A 24,536-nucleotide genomic window follows, 5' to 3' on the forward strand; every position below is an offset into this window, starting at 1 on the left:
GTAACTTAAAATCTTTCCGCTGTCTGCTCTATACTTTAATTCACTTGCGTTACTTTAGCATTTATTGTAAACTCTCTCCGGCAGATGCAATATCAGCATGTAAAAACGTGCCCTGATTGAGCGCCCGCGTTCCTATCCACCTCTCCCAGGCATGCAATGCAGTAGGCTAATGAGCTGCAGTGTTAAAAAGGAGGTGCTAGGGGAAATGGTGTATCCCTAGCGCCTTATTGGCATCGGGAGCCCAGGAGATGTGGCTGTCAGTGTGTCCGTTTCCTCCCACTATCAGCATGATATAAACGGCCGGCACTATGTATATTTGGCTCCCAGAATTTTTTTTCCAAAGACTTTTTTTTTTTTTTTTGCACAATTCTGTTTTCTGTGGTTCCTCTTAATTTGTATTGCGATGATAATTTTAGGAGGAACCACAGAATTTTTTTTGTTCTTTGTTTGGTAAAGCCCTTGAGCGCGGCATGCCGTAACGCCAGCTCCTGGGATGTCGTTACATTTGCCGTGTTACAATGAGCACATTGTCCACATAGGACTTTTTTGAATCATGGGGTAATAGCTAATAGCCTCATCTACACTGAATTTACATGTGATGAGCGCTATTAGCTATGCACTGGTTTGGATGCGCTAATGTTTGCATTGCATCAGGCGTATGTCTAACCATCCAGCCGGGTGTTTAGTGGCACGCTGGCCTGATTGTCCAATATTGCATTGGCCTGTCTATTGGGTTGCCCTAATTTCCCTGTTTTGTTAGTATACTTGAAAAGTGCTTTTGAGTGACTGTCAGCTTTCCCCTTTGTTCTAGTTTAAAAGCTGCTCTGTCTCCTTTTTAAAGATTAATGCAGGCCGCCAAGTTATACTCTGGTTAAGATGAAGTCCATTCCTTTGGAATGGGCTTCCCCCTTCCCCAGAATGTTCCCCAGGTCCTAACCTTAAACCCTCTTCCCGGCACCATTATCTCATCCATGTATTGAGACTCCAGAGCATGGCCTGCCTCTGGGGTTCTGCGCTTCGAACAGGAAACAGTTCTGAGTATGCATCCCTGGAGATTTTGGATTTGTTTCCTACTTTATAGTCTAAATTTAGCCTTTAGAACCTCCCGTCTGCACTTTGCTATATAATTGGTATACGTATGTACCATGAAAGCTAGCTCTTCCCCAGCACTCTCTATAATATTACCTGTCTGGTGCGAAGGTAGGGGACCTCATACACCAACTAGATAAGTCATCAAGTGAACCTCATGCCCACTAGCCACTCAGCTATCTACTTTAGTAATGATCGAATCATACACTACGATGGCCATCCTAACCCTTCCCTCCTGGAAACAGACCCTAGGGGGGGCAAATTCTAGCTACAGGATCATTTGCTGCCACAGCAAGGTGATGATCTCCCGCCATATGGTGTTTGTTCCTCCAAAGCAGCACAAAAGCTGATAGACTGGAGTTAGGGCCCAGACTATTGTGTCCCTGAATGTCTTCTCCATCTGCTGCAGCTCCTTCAGGTCTGCCACACTGGCCTCCAGAGATCAGACTCATGTCTGAGAGCCAAGAGCTCTTTGCACCAGGTGCACACTTTTCTCTCACCAGTAGGGAGATAATCATACATGTGGCGCTCTGTGCAGAAAAATAAATATCCCTCATCTCATTGGTGTGCTTCTGTCTGCATCTTAATTTGTTGAGTTGATAAAGTCTTAAAGGCTGGTAAGGAGTAGGTATGTCTCAATTTAGGGGTTTGAGAAATGTAATTAGGATTTTTAAATCTATTAGGTATCTTTTAAAATCTATAGCTTTTAATTTGTTAACCTGATGATTAATGTTAGTGAATGACTAGAAGCCGGACTAAAATTAGTCAATCACTAAAAATTAGGGTTAATTTAATGTTATTTTAAATTACTAATTGACTTATTTTGTAGACTTTTCTCCTACTGGGGGTGATAATCTATATATCAAAAAATGATAGGTGTTTTTGGGAGAATGGGAATCTAACTAGTAACTATTGCCCAGTGACCAGTACTCACCTTCTCAGATCAAGTAATTGACCTTGCAAGCCCACAATTCAAATACTGGCAAAGTTGTAATGTCTTTTACTAGCTCAGAGAATGTCTATTTTCCCACTATATACAAAATTCTAACACTGGCAAGAAAATACTAACCTTAAAACTAGCAGAACGGAAAATGTCATAATGCCTCTATATCGCTCCATGGTGAGACCGCACCTTGAATACTGTGTACAATTCTGGTCGCCGCATCTCAAAAAAGATATAGATGCGATGGAGAAGGTACAGAGAAGGGCAACCAAAATGATAAAGGGGATGGAACAGCTTCTCTATGAGGAAAGGCTGAAGAGGTTAGGGCTGTTCAGCTTGGAGAAGAGACGGCTGAGGGGGGATATGATAGAGGTCTTTAAGATCATGAGAGGTCTTGAACGAGTAGATGTGAATCAGTTTTTTACACTTTCAGATAATAGAAGGACTAGGGGGCACTCCATGAAGATAGCAAGTAGCACATTTAAGACTAATCGGAGAAAATTCTTTTTCACTCAACGCACAATAAAGCTCTGGAATTTGTTGCCAGAGGATGTGGTTAATGCAGTTAGTGTAGCTGGGTTCAAAAAAGGTTTGGATAAGTTCTTGAAGGAGAAGTCCATTAATGGCTATTAATCAATTTTACTTAGGGAACAGCCACTGCTATTAATTGCATCAGTAGCATGGGATCTTCTTAGTGTTTGGGTAATTGCCAGGTTTTGGCCTCTGTTGGAAACAGGATGCTGGGCTTGATGGACCCTTGGTCTGACCCAGCATGGCAATTTCTTATGTTCTTATGTAGTTTTGGGTGGCTGTGTTAACACAGTTTAATGGATTTGGGATTTTCTAATGTGTAATTTTAAGATTGTTAATATAGATGTAAATAATTATAATCTTAAAATTACACATTAGAAAATCCCAAATCCACTAAAAATGTGTTAACACAACCATCCAAAACTACTAAAAATACTGACAGCATTGGGGGGGTTTTGTCAGTATTTTTAGTAGTTTTAGTGGATTTGGGTTGGGATTTTTTAATGTGTAATTTAAGATGTAAATTATGTGACATTATTGGTATTTTGTTGGCTATTCCCAATACATCAGCAAAGACGAGGTACAACGAGGCCATATATTCTACTCGCTGTGTCATTGAACGCACCTTTGGAATTCTCAAAAGTAGATTTTGCTGTTTGGACAAAATGGGTGGAGCTTTAATGTAACAGAGACAGTGCTTGCCTGCCTTGTATTTCATAATCTTGCTGTACATTATATCATCCCAGTAGACCTTGTTCCAGATCTACTTCAGAATCCCGCATGTCCCCCTGCACATGCTGAGGAGACCACATGAATTGAGAAATATGGAGATATAAGGTCTAGCAACAACCTTTGCCTGTCCAGCTATGGGTTATTCATATTGTCCTGCTTTATGTAGGTCCATAGAAAATCTGCGGAGTAGCAGGATTGTTCTGATTGCTAGTATCATTTGCAATCCTTATCCTATATGTGGCCACCCTTAAAACACATAGGCTGAGGACTCCTCAGGAGACATTGTAAGAGACTTGTCATCTTCCAAGCAGAGGCACAATCTTTCAGATGTATACAGGTTTGAGGCCCTTGCTTTTCCATTTGGCTGATGCGCAGGAGTTAGAAACGGTCATGTTCTGAAATAGTTTGTGGCCAACATAGCAGAGTTGCAGTCCTATAGGATGTCTCTCTTGCGATGTTAGTGCATTTTTTATGCGGATCCTGAGACCAAGGCAGGTGTGCTGACAGACTCTCAATCATCAGCTCTCTGTATAGCATTAAGCAAGAGAAGGTGTTGTCAGCTGATGACTTCATGAGCTTACAACAAGCCTTTTTCTGAAGAGGCCAAAATGCATAGCCAAACTGCTCCCAGAGTTATCATGTGGAAGGCATGATGTCTTCTGCACGTTCATTGAAGTTTTGTTGAAATACATGAATTTTTGGGCAACTCAGGCCTGGAGGTGTCCATGTTTGTTACAAAGAAGAATCTGTGAGCCAACAGATGTCTGTCAGGCTTTCTGGTGTAGACAATCTTGTATGAGTAGTAATAACTGACTACCTCATTAGCAGGTGGGAACAACTTGATACAGACATCATTGATGTTTGATGATGAACAGGCCAGGAACATCAATTTGTAGCCTCTGTAGATTTCCAAAGTGCTGCAGGGAGTCTGTAAACCATAATTCCCTATAGTGTGTGTGTGTGTGGTGGGGGGGGGGGGGGGTGTCTGGGTGAGTGATGTGCTGTGTAAGGTTTTGTCTGTATCTGTGTCTGGTGGTGAAGTAGGTCTCATTTTCTTCCTTATCACATCAATGCATACACCAGAGCATCCACATTATGTGTACCCAATGAGCATACACTGGCTGTAGCCACAAGCAGTCCTGTGCTTCCACTAAGGTGGAAGGTGGTTAGAAAAAGGCCTCATGCATTGTTACCTTACATTCCATCTTGGCCGGACCCTGTTTATTCATTCAGCCAAGAGAGTGTTGAGAACCTTGGCAGCGTAAGAGCTCAGATATCCAGTGCTACTTTGCTGGATGAGTATGAAATAGACTTGAGATCTGGCTGTAGTTGCCATTATGTAGCCACATCTTGACAACTCCACAGAGGCAGAGTCCTACATACTTATAAGGTAAGGTTACAGCTGAGTGGGTAATATGGTGGTCTGGGAGCTTAGCAGTGTCCTTACAGCTCTGCTGCCAAAGTAAATCACACCTTGCTTCCAGACTTTCAAAGTCTCCCATTAAATGGATATGTATGCCTCCACCACTGCTCATTGGGTTACAGTGTGAAAAGTAATGGCCTCATGAGCATAGAGTTCACGTTAGGACACTAAGAAGAACTTAGATTAGATTTATTTTTTTTTAAATAAGGATGAAACTGCTTACTGCAGCAGCAGTTAAGTATCTGCTCACAATATGAGGGTTCAAGACCTGCTCTACCTGTTCCTTTGGTTAACAGCACATCTCTGCCCCAACCTGTATGTGTGGTATGTGCTAGTCCCTATGCCTGTCTGCCTGTGGCCTATGGGACTTGCTATGGTTTGAGGGTCTGGTTGTTGGGTGTGTTTGTCTCTCACTTACTGTCATTGTGTGGGTCTCACTGTATGTCTGGGTGTCTGTGTCGCTCTCTGGCAATCTTGGGGGGGCGGGGGGGATATGCTCCTTGGATGATAACTTGCAGCCTGTAGGCCCATGTATATGTGTCAATGGAATCTTGTATGCAAGATGAAGATATAGCCTAAGGGTCCTTTCCACCAAGATGAAGCCGTTTAGCTGCATTGTAGCTAGCAGACATTTATTAATGATAACCCAGAAACACACACATGTTCATGAGGCATTTTGAGAATGAAGCCAAACCCTGCCTGTAAGGGCCCATTTAGATGATTATGAAGGAGCCCAAAGGAGTCCAGCAGCATGTACTCATTTCTATAGAGAGTGATAACAAGCATTTTTTTGACACACTGAAGCCACACGTCCTGAGTGGCAGAGAGTGAGAAACACATCCAGACCTTAACATCCAAAACAGATTATATACAGAAACCAGGCATGCAAATGTATATATGTACACAGTTACACATACATATCTTTACCGTGGCTAGGAAGCCAACACTACTCAATGTGAATGAAGGGGGTGGGATTGTTTCCTATGTCCTGACTTGAGCCACAAGAATATAGTATACGCTCCATCAGGCCAAAGTAGTGTATTAGATGTGGTGGAAGACTCCTGCAGTGAAGATGTACACTTGCACAGAGTCATGCCAGAAAATAGCTTCTCTGAAAAGCTCATATAGCCTGCTATGTGACAACTGAGGAGTGTTAGAGGTGTAGAGGGTAGAGAGTCCACACTGCCTAAGAGCAGAAAGTGATGAAGCCTGCTGTTGCTTGGGACCAGGCGGACTTCCTCATATTCCCAACCTTCCCTGTACTGTCTTTGGTTGTTGATCTTAAATAGGTATTAGCAAAGTCCCTTATTGGCGTACATTATTATAAGGTCATAGAAGCAAGTGTTGAAATAATGTACGCCAATAAGGGATAGTAACACACAGATCAGACTTTGCTAATAGCCAGTTAGAGCTGATACCAGCACAACAATGCACTGGCAAGAAAAGGCCCAGACAGTCCATGTTGAAAGAGGCACTCAAAGGGGACTGCAAAGTTCAGAAAAGCAGCACGACCAGGATTGGAGAGCGCAGCATGGAGGCAGCAGGACAGGACTGGGGAGCACAACATGGCGGCAGCAGCAGGATGGAATGAGATGAGACATAATGTGAAGAGAGACCAGGCTTATAACTGGAAACTGCATCAAGGAGGCAGAGCATAGAGGAGGGCCTAACAAGTAAGTAGCAGGACAACCCTGGTAGACAGTAGACCATCCACATCAGAAAGACGACACAAACTCAGTAGACAGGACAAGCTCAGGAGGCATCTTCCATCTAGCTGGCACAGGAACTCTGTAAACAGGAGGGGCCCAGCAATCTTCATCAAGCCAGCATAGGAACTCTGTAGACAGGACAGGCCTAGCAGTCTTCTTCCATCTAGCTGGCATAAGAATTCTGTACAGAAGACAGTCCTGGTTTGATTGTAACTGTGATCTTTGAGTGCAATTTTTAAGGATTGGTTGGTTGGCACCAGTCTGCTTCATGGGCTTTTTGTTGGCTGGGAGTGGCATTTGTTTGAGGCCTACCCCGGGCCATCCTGAAAACTGCTTCCAGAGTGGACTCCTGTGAGGTTGGGGTTGGCATGGGTACAGGCTGTGTCTGACGTTGAATGAGTTGTAGTATTGCAGTAGTCAAATTATTAATTGTAATTGACATGGTGGTTAAGCCCTGTGTAAGTGCTTCTGTTTGCTGTTGCACAGCATTGGTGTGGTTGATCTGAGCCCTCCTCAAGCAGACCAGCTCTGCAGCCCTTGCCTCCTCTCTATGTGATCTAGTGTGGCCTGCACAGTTGGATCCACTGCTGGTGCTGCTGTTCGTGGTGTTGCAGAGGTGGTGTCTGCGGCCGCAGTGCCGGCATAGCTGGGCTCACGGGCTGAGCTGGATGGGTGTCATGGTCGAAATGCCACTGGTCACGTGGGGTGCTGGAGGCAGCTGGCATTTTGACATGTTCTTCCCATGGCAGGGCAGATCCTTCCATAAGGCTGGAGAGGTTGAGGCTGGTGTCAAGGGGTATGGGCAACCCAAGGATTTGAAGTAGCTGCTCCTCATCCTTTTCCTCTGTCCTCTGCATCTCAGCATCCATGAGAAAGGGGCCGTTGAGACCTGGGGCTTCACTGCTGGGACCGGGGACTTCATGGGCGAAAGCTTTGGAAACAGAAGAAGATAGAAGTATGAATACTAAGAAATGTACATGTACTGTTTGCACTTGGCATCATTCAATGTGAGCATCCTAAGCAAATAATTGTGGATATCGGGAGATCATTTGATGCGGTGAGTGGAGAGGATGTGCTTGCCTCATGCTCCGGGTGCCTTCCCTCTGAAACCGCCTCAAACACAGAGTAATCAAGTTTATTTTTACTTTCGACCATTACTACCACAGTAAGACCGTGAAGATAACCGACTTTGGCGAGAATCTCCTTTCTAGGGACGGTATGTCTACCTGCCCCACCAGAAAAGACAAAGACAAGCTGTGCAAACCTGATACCAAAATGGCTGCCTCACCACCAACAGCACAAGAGGGGGCCTGGAATGAAGCAGCAACAGCGACAATTACTACCGCGGTTGTGGCGGCACTAAACTCCCACTTTGATGAAATTTCATCACAACTGGCTGAAGTCAAGAACTCTCTTGCGGATTATAACTCCCGCATGGACATAGTGGAAGGTTGAGTGAGCGTCGTGGAATACGACACCCTAGCTCTGCAAGTGAAGATGGCGAACTTGGAAAAACCGGTGGCGGCCCAAGATTTAAAAATTGATTTTGAGAGCAGATCAAGACGGTCCAACTTGCGGTTCGTAGGCTTTGCTGAGCATTGTTGAGGTGAACGTTATCTAACCTAATTGAAACCTGGCTCCCGACTAAACTAGGCCTATCGGAACTGGTAGGGCACTTGAAAGTTGAGAGGGCTCACCGTGTAGAAGCGGTTGTAGTGGACAGAAAATCACCTAGAGTAGTGGTGGCAAAATTACTGAATTATACACATAAGGTGAGGCTTCTACAGGCTTACCACAAAAAAAAAAAAAAAAAGGAGCTCCAACATGATGGGAAATGCCTGCTGATATTTCAGGATTTTTCTACGAAAGTTTCACAACTCCGGCAGGCATTCTGGACTACCTGTACCAACCTGGTGAACCGCCAAGTGCGTTTTGCACTATTATATCCAGCAAAATTAAAAATATGGACAGAGTCTGGGATAAAATTCTTCGAAACACCGAAAGCAGCGGAAGAATTCCTGCAGAAAAGTACACCATCAACCATGTGAACAAAGCAGTAACCAGCAGAATCCGTTGACAAATCTACTTCGGTGAATGAGCATGGAACCGGGAAAAGGTTTACTAGCTTTCAAGTTTGCACCCTTGGTTCCTCTTGAGTATCTACCTGGAATTGTTTTAGTGTCTTTGACAATTCTCTTGATAAGCGGAAGAGTGTTATCTGCATGGTTAACGTTGATGGTTTTACAAAAGTTATTACCTATCTAATGATGGTGTCACGAAAGTTTTTCATTTAGGGTTACAAGCCTAAGATCTTATACACCATTCAAGGGCATTAGATTTAAGCGGGAAACATCGATGGAGGAGGGGAGATACCCATCGCTCTAAGTTGATCTCCGATGGAGGTATTTTGGCCCTCCAGTGATAGGAATTCCACTGGGGAAAGGGGGGGGGGGGGGGGGAACATCAGAAGAGAATCAAGAGGGAACAGTAAAGATGCAATGTTGTATGTTTGGTTCCAGAACCAGTACCAGGCAAGAATGCCTATCTTGTGGTTCACAGTCATAGCTCTTGATTATTGTTCTGTGTCTAGTATTGGACCCTGTAATGTATCACTGCTACATAAAAAGTATATAGATCAATGTTTTACTCTCAAGTTACTGTGCCCCTATGGCTAATTGTGTTAAGTATATCTCATGGAATGTAGCAGGACTGGGCACCCCAGTAAAAGGGAAAAAGTTTTCTCAAACCTTAACAGACTAAAGGGTGTGATAATTTTCCTGCAGGAGACGCATATGAGGGTTAATGCCCACTTTAAAATTGAAGAAGAGAGAGTTTTACCAGATTTTTGTTGCTCATGGCTAATCTCATAGCAGGGGTGTAGCTATAATGACCCATAAAACAGTTCTTTTCAGCAGCAAAGGACCATTGCTGACCCTAGAGGCCGCTATATTATCGTAGAAGGCCTTCTATTTGGAAACCTAATCATTTTAGCCTCTGTATATGGTCCCAACCTATATGATCATTGGTTTTTCTCAGAGATTGTGTCCAAATTAATATCTCTAAATCGGGCGCCAATAGTGATAAGAGGCAATTTTAATTGTGTAGCAGATCCTATTCTAGATCACGCTTCACAAGCTCACAGGAGGCCATTGGGTCCGAACAAGGGTATCCCCTTTTTATGCTACTCCTTGTGGTTATTGGACTCATGGTGGGTGTTGAATCTGGGCAGCAAGGATTTTACACACATTGCACATGTGGCGAACTCAAAATTGCAGCTTAACTATATTTTAATAGCTGATTCTTTGTTTACATGACTCCAGAGCTCAGGTATAGAACCCTTAGTAGTATCAGATCATTGCCCGATATCATATGTTCTGAAGAGACCTGGAGTGTACCTGAATCCGGCCAATTGGAAAATGCCAGTGTGGCTAGCACAGGATAAAGACTTTAGGGAATTCCTGACTTCAAAATGGAAGGAATATGAATCATATAACGAACACCACCACTCCACCCCCATATTGTTCTGGGAAGCCACCAAGGTAGTTTTGCAGAGAGACATTATTGAGTACTCCATTAGATGCAGGAGAGAGCTAGACAAATCTTAGAACTGACTCATAAATTTAATCAATGCAAAAACACCCTAAATTTAAACCCCACTCCTGAATCTAAAAAGGTGTTCACTTTATTACGAGCTGCACTCAATGAGGTCTTACATAGAAGAGTGACTTCCTCCTTATTTTCCCTAAAACACCGCCTCTTTCTCTATGGTTATAAAGTAGGGAAGATGTTATCCCATTTGATAAAAGGGGTACGGAAACCAACCCATATTGCTAAGCTTTGGGATACTTTAGGGAATTCAGCCACATCAGCTGAGGAAATCACTGCCCTCTTTCAAACGTACTATCAGAAGCTATAACCAACAGACGAGGAAGATCTTGTGGCGAGGGACCAGTTTATGCAACCAATTGCCTTGCCAAAACTTAGCATTGAGCAGAAGACCCAGTTGAATACCCCGATCCAGGAAGAGGAAATCTCAATAGTGATTCAAGGTCTCCAGAGCCTCAAGGGACCGGGTCCTGACGGACTATCTCCTTTCTTTTATAAGATATTGAAGACCGAGATAATCAGCAGCTTGGCTGCAATATTCAGTGTGATGGTTCAGCAACGTTCTAGGCTGGAGTCTCTGCGTATGGCCACCATTATTGTCCTTCCAAAAGCCGGCAGAGATCTTACAGCCACCTCGGCCTATAGACCGATTTTCTCTATTTAATGTTGACATTAAGATCTTTGCCAAGGTGCTGGCTAACAGGTTATCAGATATCCTACCTACCTTGGTGTCTGCAGGTCAAGCTGGGTTTGTGAAAGGGAGGAGATCCAGCATAAATATCAGATGCCTTGCCCAGCTACTACATCTTTGTTACCACCACAAATTTGTGGACCCCGTTCTAGTGGGGTTCAATGCAGAGAAGGCGTTTGACAGGGTCTCCTGGTCTTTTCTTATGCATGTTTGGACAAGATGGGGTTCTCGGGATTTTACCTTCAGGCTATCCAAGATCTATATTCTAATCCTGGGGCAAGCATTATGGCGAATGACTGTTTGTCAGCCCCCCTCCTTTTGACCAGAGGCACGCTCCAGGGCTGTCCAATGTCGCCATTGTTATTTATTTTATCATTGGAACCATTGGTGCATGCTCTTCAACAGCTTTTGGATGCTGCCACTACCCAAGACAGTATTGTCCTACCGAACACATTTTTGTTCGCAGATGACATCCTGCTTTTTGTACCGCAAGCGCGTACTCTCCTTCCAAAAGTCCTGGGTCTGTTTGATACTTTTGGCTCCTTTTTGGGCCTTAAACTAAACCTAGACAAGTCTGAAGTATTAGACATATTGGGTCACTTGCAAGCGATTTTGGCCTGATCTCCCTTTTCGATGGGTTAACAATTCAATTAAATATTTGGGAATTTACCTTCATGGGGACCCTGCTCAATGGTATGCACTGAATATTCCACCTATTATAGAGCAAATCCGGAAACTGACTGTGGGTTGGATGTATCTTCCTCTTCCTTCAATGGGATGCATAGCACTCTTTAAAATGTCACTCCTCCCAAAACTTCTCTATGTATTACAAATGTTACCTCTTGCAGAGAGTAGGATTAAATGGGCAATTTTCTCAGTGGAAGGGAGTGGGCAGTGGAGTGCCTCAGGGATCTGTATTGGGACCCTTACTTTTCAATATATTTATAAATGATCTGGAAAGAAATACGACGAGTGAGATAATCAAATTTGCAGATGATACAAAATTGTTCAGAGTAGTTAAATCACAAGCAGATTGTAATAAATTGCAGGAAGACCTTGTAAGACTGGAAAATTGGGCATCAAAATGGCAGATGAAATTTAATGTGGATAAGTGCAAGATGATGCATATAGGGAAAAATAACCCAAGCTATAGATACACAATGTTAGGTTCTATATTAGGTGCTACAACCCAAGAAAGAGATCTAGGCGTCATAGTGGATAACACATTGAAATCGCCGGTTCAGTGTGCTGCGGCAGTCAAAAAAGCAAACAGAATGTTGGGAATTATTAGAAAGGGAATGGTGAATAAAACGGAAAATGTCATAATGCCTCTATATCGCTCCATGGTGAGACCGCACCTTGAATACTGTGTACAGTTCTGGTCGCCGCATCTCAAGCTTTCCCAGAGAGCTAAAGCAGGAAGAACAAACATCCAGCCTTGTCTTACCACAATAATGTAATGCTCACATTGAGTCAGTTTTTTGTTCCAAGTTGTTACCTAAGTTGATCTTAGTTGTTTCTTAATATAATATATTACACTGTATTATAGTTCTTCTGTTCATTATATTATATTTAATATGTTCCATGTAAACCGCCTACCCGGCGATAGCTATATCTGTTAAATGTGAACCGGAGTGATATGTATTGTATACAGGAACTTCCGGTATATAAAACCAATAAATAAATAAATAAATAAATAAATAATTGCGATGGAGAAGGTACAGAGAAGGGCTACCAAAATAAGGGGAATGGAACAGCTCCCCTATGAGGAAAGACTAAAGAGGTTAGGACTTTTCAGCTTGGAGAAGGGACGGCTGAGGGGGGGATATGATAGAGGTGTTTAAAATCATGAGAGGTCTAGAACGGGTAGATGTGAATCAGTTATTTACTCTTTCGGATAGTAGAAAGACTAGGGGGCACTCCATGAAGTTAGCATGGGGCACATTTAAAACTAATCGGAGAAAGTTCTTTTTTACTCAATGCACAATTAAACTCTGGAATTTGTTGCCAGAGGATGTGGTTAGTGCAGTTAGTATAGCTGTGTTTAAAAAAGGATTGGATAAGTTCTTGGAGGAGAAGTCCATTACCTGCTATTAATTAAGTTGACTTAGAAAATAGCCACTGCTATTACTAGCAATGGTAACATGGAATATACTTAGTTTTTTGGGTACTTGCCAGGTTCTTGTGGCCTGGATTGGCCACTGTTGGAAGCAGGATGCTGGGCTTGATGGACCCTTGTCTGACCCAGTATTGCATTTTCTTATGTTGCTATATCCCCCTCTGAGTTAAGTAACATTGCCAGACTGAGCACTTCCTTCCTGTGGAAAAACCGTAGGGCGAGAATAGCACTTCGGAAACTGATGATCCCAGTGCACATGTGGGGGGGGGGGGGGTTCCCCAATATACAATTTTACAATATGGCATGTGCACTCTGATCAGTGGGAAACTGGATCTGCAGCAGTAATTGCTATTCGGATGTGCAGCTTGATCGTCAAATAGCGAAACCCATCGACTTACGTTTTGTGGTACATGCGGGCCCGAAAGATCTTCCTGTCCATCTGAACACAAATATCCTGGTGAGCTATGCCAGGTATGGCTGGTGTGCCACCCGTAAGAGGATGTCGCTACCTTGGAAGATGTCATTATTAATGCCCTTATGTGGGAACACCAAATTTATCCCAGGCCAAGAAGGGAAGTTTTACTCCAACCTTACACAACAGGTCCCATCTACATTTTTGGACTTTATTGACCAACAAACCCTAAATGTCAGAAACTATTTGGGCTTCGTCCCCATAATATCCTCTGCTATTTCCAAATTGCCAGTTTTATTTCCAAACATTTTGGGTCAGCTACTGCTGCCTATCGGTTCGGCCCCTTTCAAAGATTACTGGCCTTATTCCCTAAAAAAATCCCTGGGCATTATATACAAATTGTTGCAAGAATCAGTTCCCTATGGAGGTATGAGCTCTGGAATCAGGAATTGGGATCTGCCCTAATTGAGGAGGATCTACTAGAGGCTCTAAATATCTTTTATAAAGCTATACCCTTGGTCGGCATGAGGGAACAATATCTACGGGTAATGCACTGGATTATAATTTCACCTCTTAGAGCTTTCTGGATGCGAATCATTCCCTCCTCAAAATGTCTTAAGTGCCCAGAAGCACAGGTTTCATTAGCCCATGGGATGTGGGAATGCCCCCCGATACAAGGGTTTTGGAAGCTGGTGCTGGAATATCTGACGGTGATACTGGGGAGCCTGCTCCCAAAGACTTCAGCTATAGCTGTACTAGGTATTGCCGATGCAGAGGTGAACTGGTCACGCCAACACTATTTGTTGGTAATTAAAGCTATGGGAGTAGCAAGGAAACGCATACTATCTAAATGGTTTCAGCAAGATTCCCCGACAATGGACTTCTGGCATACTGAAGTGCTAACTCTCTTAAATATGGACCATCGCACATGGAAGAAAGGGGCCTTCTCCAAAATCTGGGGTCCATTCATTGAACATCTCCCAAAAGCATTACAGGACAAATATTTGGACGCTGTTTGATAATCCTTTTGATTTGCCTGTTGTGTGCAGCAGGGATTGGACATTCTTGGGAACTGGTTTTCAGTTTGATTGAGACTGTAAACTCTATAACATTCGTTAAATCACCTCTTGAGTGATACGTTGGATGGGGGGGTGGGGGGGTGGAGGGGCAATATGCGGAGTTTCTGTGTAACATTGAAATATGTGTGTAAATCTGGTCAACTGTTCTTAGTTGTTGAAAATGCAATAGAGAGAAATATAAAAAAAAAATTGTGGATATCTGTAGCAGACTTCGTATTTACCGGTGATGTGACTTGCAAGCCCCGGCTCGCATCATGTCCAGGACTTCGTCCGTTCCCTCAAAGATGTCCAGACCCAGCCATTCAGTGAGCCGCTCCTCCTCCATTCTGGTGCATATATTTATTTTGGCTGTCCACCTTATTCTTTAACTACACCTTGATGTCCCTGTAGCAGTGGGTCACCTGCTCTCCAATCCTCTTGATGCCACTCTGTCAAGATATGGCCTGTGCAATGGTCCACCATATCTGGCCCTTGGAGCCCTGGAGGTCTTCGCAGCCCAATTGCCAAAGAACATGTTATAATTTTCCAGGACCCTGGTGATGAGCTGCTTGTTCTCCTCCACACTGAATCTGTAGATGTGGACAACCTGCTGCCACTTCCCACTTCCGGAGAGGTGGTGTCACACTCATGACTCTCGCTCCCCTCCCTTCCCTTCCCCATCCCTGCCCTGACAACTCCCTTTGTCCTCTCTGTCTAGCCTTACCCTGCCATTCTCCTCCCTCCACACTCACCTGCCTAGATCCTTCCCTCCTCCCTATCTCAACTCTACTGTCCCTACTCCTCCTCCTCCTACCACTCCTGCCCTCTTCTCCCCATGCCTTCCACGCTCCATCCTCTCCTCCCCCCCCCCCACACACCACTCCTCTCTTCACCACTACTCCTCTACTCACCATCCTCCACACAAAGGAACAGACAGACAAATAAGACAAATGCACAAAACTTTCATGCACAGATAAATACAATAGACAAAGATAAAGGTAAACAGATGAGAAACAATAAGTAGGACAACTCACTCAGGTAATCAATTGAAATCTCCTCCAAAACTCCAACTAACCACCAACTGAACTCCAACCAGCTCTCCTGACACACCTTCAAAGAGGCAGCTGCAGGAAGCACTAATGTGTCATATTTCTGCTATATTTACTGCAGCTTGATGAATCTAGGGGTGAGATTGCACAAGCGGTCTGTAACTTCCCTGAGGTCAAACACACACTGGACTCACTCTTCTTACATAAAACTTTATTTTCCACAAGCAAATTGTCCAGCTTAAATGGCTTACCTCCAGCCAGATTTACATTCAGCTTTTACCTTCAGTATTCACATTCTTGCAGGAACCGCCTTCTCCTGGAGTCCCGGGGCCTGTCTGTTCCCAGCTAGGCCTAAACTCTTATCCTTGATCTCCATGGGCCTGCCCACTGAGCTACTTATGTTTCTAGCTTTGAAGGGGGACCGGGCAACCCTGCAGCGCTGATGAAGGAAGGTTTTAATGGACACTTTCATAAAGGCATTTGATAAAGTGATGTTTAATATTCATAAATGATCCGGAAATGGAACAAGTGAGGTGATCACATTTGTACATGACACAAAACTATTCAAAGTTGTTAAAACTGTAGCAGATTGTGAAGAACTGCAGCAAGACTGGCATCTGAATGGCAAATGAAAGTTAATGTGGAAAAGTGCAAAGCTCTGCACATGTGGAAAAGACCTTAAGTCTTTCTGACTTAACCAGCTGTAAAATTGATTCATCTGTGATTTATAAACTATTTCAATCACTGTAATGTAACAGCTTGATTTAAAAATGTTGTTTGTAATCTGCTTTGAGGCCATTATTTGGTGGGAAAAAGGAGGAATAGCAAATGTCTATTGATAAGATAAACTTGATACTACCAAATATTAAACAAGCCCCATACCAGAAAGACCTAAAGACATGGCTCGTCCTAACCGCATTCAGCCTATAGTCATAACCATGATACAAAAATCAAACCCCTACGCCTGCATTATTCCATATAACATGGATACCCAGCTATTATATAGTAACTAATTATAAATGTAAACTCTAGCCCTCTTTTGAGATTGGTAACAATTACCCAACCACTATATATTTATAACACAGTAAATAGAGCCACCTTGTATATTGCAATGTAACCCTAACCTTTTGTAACACGCTTTGAACTCTGTTGCTGGAAAAGCGTGAAATAAGTAGACGATGATGATAAAACACTATTAGCCAGGTAGATTAGAGAAAGCCATTGCTATCCCTGAGAAACAGATCAACTTTTTGCAATCTGCAAGGTATTTGTGTCATGGACTGGTCACTATCAAAGGTAGGGTGCCAGGTTCCATGGTCCCATGGCATTTCTTATGTTTTTGTGGGAGAATTACTTTCATGTGTCTTACATGTAATATGCCTGTTGATGGCTTTCTTTATAATAGCACTTTGTTGCTGACTCTTGTGCTCAAGTGCCACAGAACAGAGCATGTAGAGGCATCTACATAACCTAGTGAGTATGTAAACAAAAGTCTGACTTTATTAATAATATAGAAGCATTGCTAGGACCATTATTTTGTTTTTTACTTATTTTAATTGTATAACAAGGTAATGTGCCTCTTGCAGGTCTTGTTCCTTGGCCCACTTATCCAGTTGTCATTGGACTGCCATTGGGACTTGTTTGATGGAATGAAGATTATTTTTGGTAAGTTCAGGGCTTCGTAGGCACGGGCAATTATAGCTGGCCCAATTTTTATTCTTGGCCAACTAACATTTTGCCAACAAGTACATACTTAGTGCAGAGATGTAGTGCAGTGATCCTAGGATATAAGCGATGACCTTCTGTTTTCAGTCATGGGTCCAAATCCTCTAAATGTCATTAAGCAATGGCCAATAGGAAAGGAGCAGTTGAGCAGGCAACTTTCTAGTTGGTGGACCCTCTGCAACAGCTACTTCCTGATTGTTGTGGGTTTTTGGTTTGTTCTCAAATGATGTATGCACAGTCACTTAGCAACATGAGTGATGACTGGACATGCAGAGATGGCCAGTTAGAGAGGGGGAGATATGTAGAATTGAATTTTTCTTTTTAAGTTGACAGAGAGAGAGAGCTTGAGTGCGCTAATGTTCTCTGATTCTAGATGACTTTTTGAGGTCCCTTCTAAACTTCTCTTTGTGCCTCTGGATGACTTCCAGAGGTCCTTTCCAGTCTTTACTTTCTATAGTTTTAGAGGAGATGTAAACCATAAAACAATCTTACATGGATTGCAAGAGTTTTGTTTTATACAGATTGATTATCTCCCAAGGGTCATTTAAAAAAAGTCTGCCATGTTGTGAGAGAAGATGAGTCTTGGCTACTTAAAGATGATGTGATTATGACCATATTGGGGACTTGGAACTCGTGGGAGTGCTATAGTGCTATGTTTCTGAATCTTCTAAACTTCACCTGCCTATCAACTATAATTAAAGCATCAGCAAGACAAGGAACCTTTTAGGATCTTGACAGAGCAAATTGGTGACTGATTTGGAGATTTAAGAGCAATATTTAGCTTACAGAGGGTTTTAATCTGATTTTTAAAAAAATGAAACTATCAAGTACAGAATTGACATGAAATTAATTTGACCCTTGGTGGGGGGGAAGGAGGAGGGAGCAGAACAGGAAGAGAGAGTGTTCTAGTATCTGTTATAATCAAGTGATGAAAACCATAAACAGTGCATGACACACACTTTAAAAAATGCTGAAGTACCTGATAAATAAACTAGGTAAAAGATAGCTCATCTTCTGGAGAGTTATTTTCTTTTATAACTTGTTTCCCCATCCCAGTGATAGTATAGGTCTTTCACACTTAGAACCACTGTGAATTGAGTGCCACCCAAATGTGCTTCATGTCTGTTATGCCAGAGATATCACCACGTTACCACGTTGGCAGGGCATGACATGCCAGACCTCCTAGCTTAATGGTAGGGTCCCTCCCTGGGAGTCCAGAGTAGCCTGGTACAAGTCCTAAGATGGGTCACATACAAAGAGGGGTGAAAAGTCAGTACTAGTCAGAAAGGAAGCTGTGGAACAAGAAGTTATGGATGAGGGTCAAAGGGTTAGACTCAGGAGTAACATTAGGAAATAAGTCTTCATCATGGCCGGATGTAGGCATAGGCAACAGAGGCACGTGTCTAGGGCACCCAAAAACTGGGATGACTCCGGCTGTTTTCTGATTTCCAAGAGTTAAACCACTCACCCTCCGTCCTCTGCCTATGGGTTCCATTATGTTAAATCTGGCCCTGTTCTTCATTGAGACAGAGAGAGATGTAGATATATGGAACAGCCTCACAGTGGTGGTGGGGTGACCTTAAGAGGAACAATTTTGGAGTTTTAGCCTGTCTTTACAAACAATGCTCAGGGTGGCTTGCAGCATTATTAGTTTTCGGGTATAAGTGCTGCCTTAAGGAGCTTACAATCCAAGTGGCTACTTGAGGCAACGGAAGGGTAAAGTCACGAGAAGTGTCAGTGGGGGAAATAGGACTTGAATCCTGGTTTCCCTGGTTCTCAGCCCATTGCTTTAACCACTAGGTCACTCCTTCAAGAAAACATGAAACAAGCACAGAGGATCCTTAGTTGAGAAGAAGTGATCAACTGGCATCTATGGCCAGGTAAAAAAATAAATAAATTAGGCAGATTAGATGTGCCTATGGTCCTTGTCTGCTGTCATATTTTATGTTGCGTTTTTAACAGGATTATGGCATCATCTGATGTCAGCACATCAGACATGTCCTGCTTGTAACCCCCATCATTTATTGAGCCATGTAGGAGGTTATGCTTGTTTAATAACTTGTTAATGCATGGCAGTGATATCTTGCTGATGTGACACGTATAACCATGTGTCAGTGTCTGCCATGCATAGCCATGGGCACTTCCCACTGGTTGTTGTTAATGCTGCTGTTGCTTGTGGAAATGTGGGATGCTAATCAGTTGTTGAAAGATATCATGAGAGAGAGAACAGTTAATAGAAGGTTAATCAGATCTTATTTAAAAGGATCTGTTCCCTGTACGTACCCGGATCAGTCCAGACCATGGGTTGAGCCTCCTGTCCAGCAGATGGAGACAGACCAAAACTGAAAGGATATCCTATATCAGGACAGAGCCTACCCTGCAGCCCTTCAGTATTTGTCTGTCTCCAGCAGATGGATCAGCTCACCCTGCGGTCTCCTGATCTGGGCTAGTCAGCCTTTGGTTTTCCTGTTATTTTCTTTCCTTTGCGGATCAAGCAAGTAGTAACCTATTTTAGTATTAAATCAATTTAAAAATATATATATATATATTCTTTTAATTTGGTTTCAATTTGACTCTGTCTCTTTTTTCTTTTTCGCAAGAGACGTTTCCGTCTCCTGGCTCTTGCCGGACTTAGGGGGGTTTAGCCCTTGTGCAGGGCATAGCCTAAGTCCAAGACTGCTTCCTTGGTGTGGGGGGGCTGATACTGGTGGTCCAGTCACTCACCCCTCCCCCCCCCCCCCCCCGGCTGCCTTGTAGGGCTCAGTGCTCCTCCTTTTTTTTTCCCCTCAGTTTCAGTGAAGTTTTCACTTCCTCTCAGTTTATTAAAAAAAAAAAATACAAGAAGTAGGGAAACTTTTTACATACTTTAAAGCCACAAGCCAGCAGCCAGACCCCGAGGAGCATGTAGGTTTCACTCCTCTGCCTCCACTCCCGCCGGCAGCTAGTAAATCATTTTTTTTTCTGTCAGCTGTTTTTTTTCTTCAGATCGCGGCTCCTCTTCAGTGGGGATGCTGCGTCCTAGTGCCTGCCTTGCTTGTGGTGAGCCCTCGGCGCGCCTGGCGCGCCTGCCAGGTGAGGAAGGTCCCTCCTCAGCAGGGCAACCAAATTTAGCCCGCGGTCTTAATCCCCTCCGCATGGCACAGCCGTTCCCAGGTCGGCAAACTGCAGGAACGGCTGTGCCATTTTGGGGATCTCGGCAGCTCCCTATTCGGAGCTGCCAGGGGCTGGGGACCCGAATTTTCAAGAGTTCCCCCACCCCCGATTTAAACCTCGTGTTGCCTCAGGATGAGGTCACTGATCCCCCGCCCCCCCCCCCCCCTCCAGCAAAGCTAGGACCCGATTTTCTTCAGAATGTTTGCTTCTCCTGCACAAATCTTATTTGGCCAGCTTGCAGGAAGAGGAGGACCCTTCCCCAGGTCCTCCCTGCTGGCAAAAATCCCGCAACAGACTCCGCCGCCCATTCTCCCGATCCCGGAGCCACAGGGGCCCGTTAGGGTGTGGGTGGTCCCGGGAGTAAACCCCATCTCTGACCCCCCCAGCGCCTCTGGGTGCTCCGGACCCAGATCCCTCGGCAGATTTGGCGGGGGTGCTCCCCCCCCCCCCCCGGAGGGGGATGACCCCCGGGTCCTCCGCATGTTTCAGAAGGAGGAATTGGAATCCCTCATTCCCTTTGTCCTTCAGGAGCTGGGAATTGAGGGGCCCCCTGCGGATATGCTGATGACTTTGCTGCCCAAAGACATGGACCCGGTCCTGGCGGGGCTTAGGGCTCCGGCAAGTGCTTTTCCCTTCCATCCTAAGCACAAATTGTTACTCCTCTGGGAATGGAAAGCTGCCGAAGCGGGACTGCGTGTCAGGAGAGCTATGGACAAGCTCTACCCCCTCCCGGAGGATTGCTTGGACATGCTGCGGACTCCCACAGTGGATTGTTCTGTGTCTGCGGTCACCAAACACACTACTATTCCAGTAGTGGGGGCCACGGCCCTAAAGGATGTGCAAGATCGTAAGCTTGAAGCCCATTTAAAATGTATCTTCGAGGTTCTAGCTTTGGGGGTCCGGGCGACGATCTGCAGCAGTCTCATGCAGCGGGCAGGTCTTAGGTGGGTTCAACAACTGCTCGGCACCTAGGACCTCCCGTCTGCGGAGGCGGAGCAGGCTGAAAGGTTGGAAGGCGTCATCGCGTACAGGGCAGATGCACTGTACGACCTCCTCCGCGTCCAGACGAAAGCGATGGTCTCAGCGGTATCCGCCAGAAGGCTCCTCTGGTTGCGCAATTGGTCAGTGGACCCGTCTTCTAAGGCGTGCTTGGACACGTTGCCTTTCAAGGGCAAGTTGCTTTTTGGAGAGGACCTTGAGCAGCTTATTAACTCTTTGGGGGAAAAACAAGGTTCATAAGCTGCCTGAGGATCGTCCGAAACAATGTAGGTTGTTTACGCCCTCCTGTCCTTGTTTCTGGGGTCAACGAAGATGTATGCCTCGGGGGCACGGTGGCTCCTCTAGAGGTTATTCTTCCCGGTTTCAATCTTGGTCCCAGCCTTTTCATGGGCACAGGCCCTTCCGCGAGGGGGCCTGTCAGCGTGCCACCTCCATGCCCACTTCACAATGAAATTCGGTTGACCCATTCCTCGGTCCCCTATCTGGGTGTCATCTCTCCCTGCTCTTCAAGGAGTGGGTCAAAATCACCTCGGACCTGTGGTTCTCGACATTGTCCGAGATGGTTACGCCTTAGAATTTGCTCGAGACCTGCCGGACCTCTTCGTTGTCTCTCCTTGCAGCCGTCTCAAGCGGGAGGTGGTGGACCAAACACTTTCCAGACTCCAGAGTATGGACGCCATTGTCCCAGTTCCACAGCAGGAACTCGGCGCCCGCCAGTATTCTATTTACTTCGTGGTACCCAAGAAGGACGGTGCCTTTCGTCTGATCTTGGACCTCAAGAGGGTCAATCGGGCTCTCAAGATTCCTCATTTTTGCAAGGAGACCCTGAGAGCGGTCATCGCGGTGGTTCATCCCGGCGAGTTCCTTGCCTCTCGATCTGACAAAGGCCTACTTCCACATTCCAATTCACCACGATTAACAGAAGTATCTTCGCTTCCACATCCTCAACCGGGACTTTGTTTCGGGCATTGCACTTCGGCCTCGCCACCGCACCACGCACCTTCACCAAGGTCATGGTGGTGGTGGCGGCTGCCCTCCGCCGAGAAGGAGTTCTAGTCCACCCCTATCTAGACGACTGGCTCGTGCGGGCCAAGTCGGAGAGTCTCTGCAGACAGGCGGTGGATCGGGTTCTAGCTCTCCTCTCTTCCCTGGGATGGATAGTCAATTTTCCCAAAAGCAATCTCCAGCCTTCCCAAGTGTTGGAATTTTTGGGGGCCCGCTTCAATACTTGGATCGGCAAGGTGTCCCTGCCTCGAGCTCGAGCTCTCAAACTGATCAATCAGGTACGGAACCTCCTCTCGCTCCCTCTTCCAACAGCATGGGACTACCTCCAAGTTCTGGGTTAAATGGCCTCCACCATCGACCTAGTCCCATGGGCCTTTGCACATTGGCATCTGTTAGAGAGCTTTGCTATCCCGTTGGCAGCCGGTGTCAGAGCAGTTTCACACGGGTCTCCCGCTTTCAGTCTCTACCATCGCTGCCTTGCAGTGGTGGCTTTCGCTTCCTCATCTTCTCCGGGGAACGCCTCTTCAGACTCCACAGTGGCTGGTATTGACCACGGATGCCAGTCTCTCCGGCTGGGGAGCAGTCTGCCAGTCCCAGACCACGCAGGGGATTTGGTCTCTGGTTCAGACTCTGTGGCACATCAATTGGCTGGAGGCCCGGGCGGTGCGTCTGGCGCTACAGGAGTTTCTACCCTTAATCCGCGGCAAGGCAGTGAGGGTCCTATCCGACAACTCCACCACGGTTGCTTATATCAACCACCAGGGGGGCACTCGCAGTCACCTGGTGGCTCTAGAAGTCAGCCGTCTCTTTGCTTGGGCGGAGCGTGACCTGGATTGCCTCCCATATAGCGGGCAAGGAGAATATACAGGCCGATTTCCTCGCCAGTCTCTGGATCCTGGAGAGTGGGAACTCTCGGACGAAGCCATGGATCTGATCGTCGACAGGTGGAATCCCCCTCACCTGGACCTCATGGCGACCTTGCGCAATGCCAAGGCCAACAGATTCTTCAGCCGCTGGAGGGAACACAGTTCGGAGGGTGTGGATGCTCTAGCTCTCCCCTGGCCCGCAGATGTCCTTCTCTACGTGTTCCCTCCGTGGCCTCTGGTGGGAAAAGTTCTCCGAAGAATAGAAATCCACCAGGGGCCAGTAGTTCTGGTAGCACCCAAATGGCCTCGCAGACCATGGTTCACGGACCTCGTCAACCTGGCAACGGACGGGCCTCTTCAGCTCGGCCATCTTCCTCGCCTGCTTCGGCAGGGGCCTGTATTTTTCGACCAGGCTGATCGCTTTTGTCTAGTGGCCTGGCTTTTGAACGGTGACGTCTAAGGCATAAGGGCTATAAGGAGGAAGTTATCTCCACTCTTATGCGGGCTCACAAGCAGTCCTCTTCGCTGACTTATGTACGCATGTGGAAAGTTTTTGAGACCGTCTGTGTGGAATCGGGTGCTTCGGCACGCTCCGCTCCAATTTCGGTGGTACTTTCTTTCCCCCAGAAGGGTCTTTCCAAGGGTCTCTCCTTCGGTTCGTTGCGCGTACAAGTGTCCGCTCTCGGAGTCCTTCTCGATAGAGTCAACGGTCATCCCGTGGCGGCTCATCTGGATGTGATTCGGTTCTTGAAAGGCGTCAAGTACCTGAGGCCACCCATTTGCTCCACTTGCCTATCATGCGGTCTTAATCTTGTCCTTCGGGCTCTCTGTACTGCTCCGTTCGAGCCCCTCCATCGGGCTAGGGTGAAAGATCTCACTCTCAAGGCGGTCTTTCTCATCTCTATCTGTTCCGCTCGGCGAGTTTCAGAGATCCAAGTGTTGTCCTGTCGGGAACCCTTTTTGCGGTTTTCAGATTCCGGAGTCTCTCTCAAAATGGTGCCTTCTTTCTTGCCGAAGGTCGTTTCAGTCTTCCATGTCAACCAGTCGTGGAGCTCCCTGCATTCTCTCCAGAAGAAGTTGTGGGGATCGCTGGAGGCGACCTTCACAGACTTGATGTTAAACGTGTTCTACTCTGGTACCTCCAGGTTACCAACGACTTTCGGGTATCAGATCATCTTTGTCCTAGGAGTGGTCTGAATCGGGGCAAACCGGCCTCTAAGGCTACCATTGCTCTGTGGTTAGGCCGAGGAAATTGCCTCTCTTATCTTTGTCAAGGTTGGACGGTTCCTGAGGGCCTAAAGGCCCATTCACTGCGTTCTCAAGCTACTTCCTGGGTGGAGAATCAATCTGTTTCTCTGCAAGAAATTTGCAGGGCCACTACCAGGACATCCCTGCATACTTCTGCTCGACACTACCGCTTGGATGT

General features: G+C 45.6%; 1 protein-coding gene across 2 annotated transcripts in view; it reads left to right on the top strand.

The window, feature by feature from the left end:
* RCE1 (Ras converting CAAX endopeptidase 1) overlaps positions 1–24,536 on the top strand; it is a 105,763-nt gene that overhangs the window by 36,868 nt on the left and 44,359 nt on the right. For both annotated transcript variants that reach the window (XM_029612454.1, XM_029612455.1), the window contains exon 4: positions 16,949–17,027. In XM_029612454.1, the coding sequence (XP_029468314.1) occupies positions 16,949–17,027 (79 nt within the window). The remainder of the gene's footprint in view (positions 1–16,948; positions 17,028–24,536) is intronic.

The sequence above is a fragment of the Rhinatrema bivittatum genome, chromosome 8 (assembly GCF_901001135.1).
Source record: "Rhinatrema bivittatum chromosome 8, aRhiBiv1.1, whole genome shotgun sequence".
In the NCBI taxonomy this organism is placed as follows: domain Eukaryota; kingdom Metazoa; phylum Chordata; class Amphibia; order Gymnophiona; family Rhinatrematidae; genus Rhinatrema; species Rhinatrema bivittatum.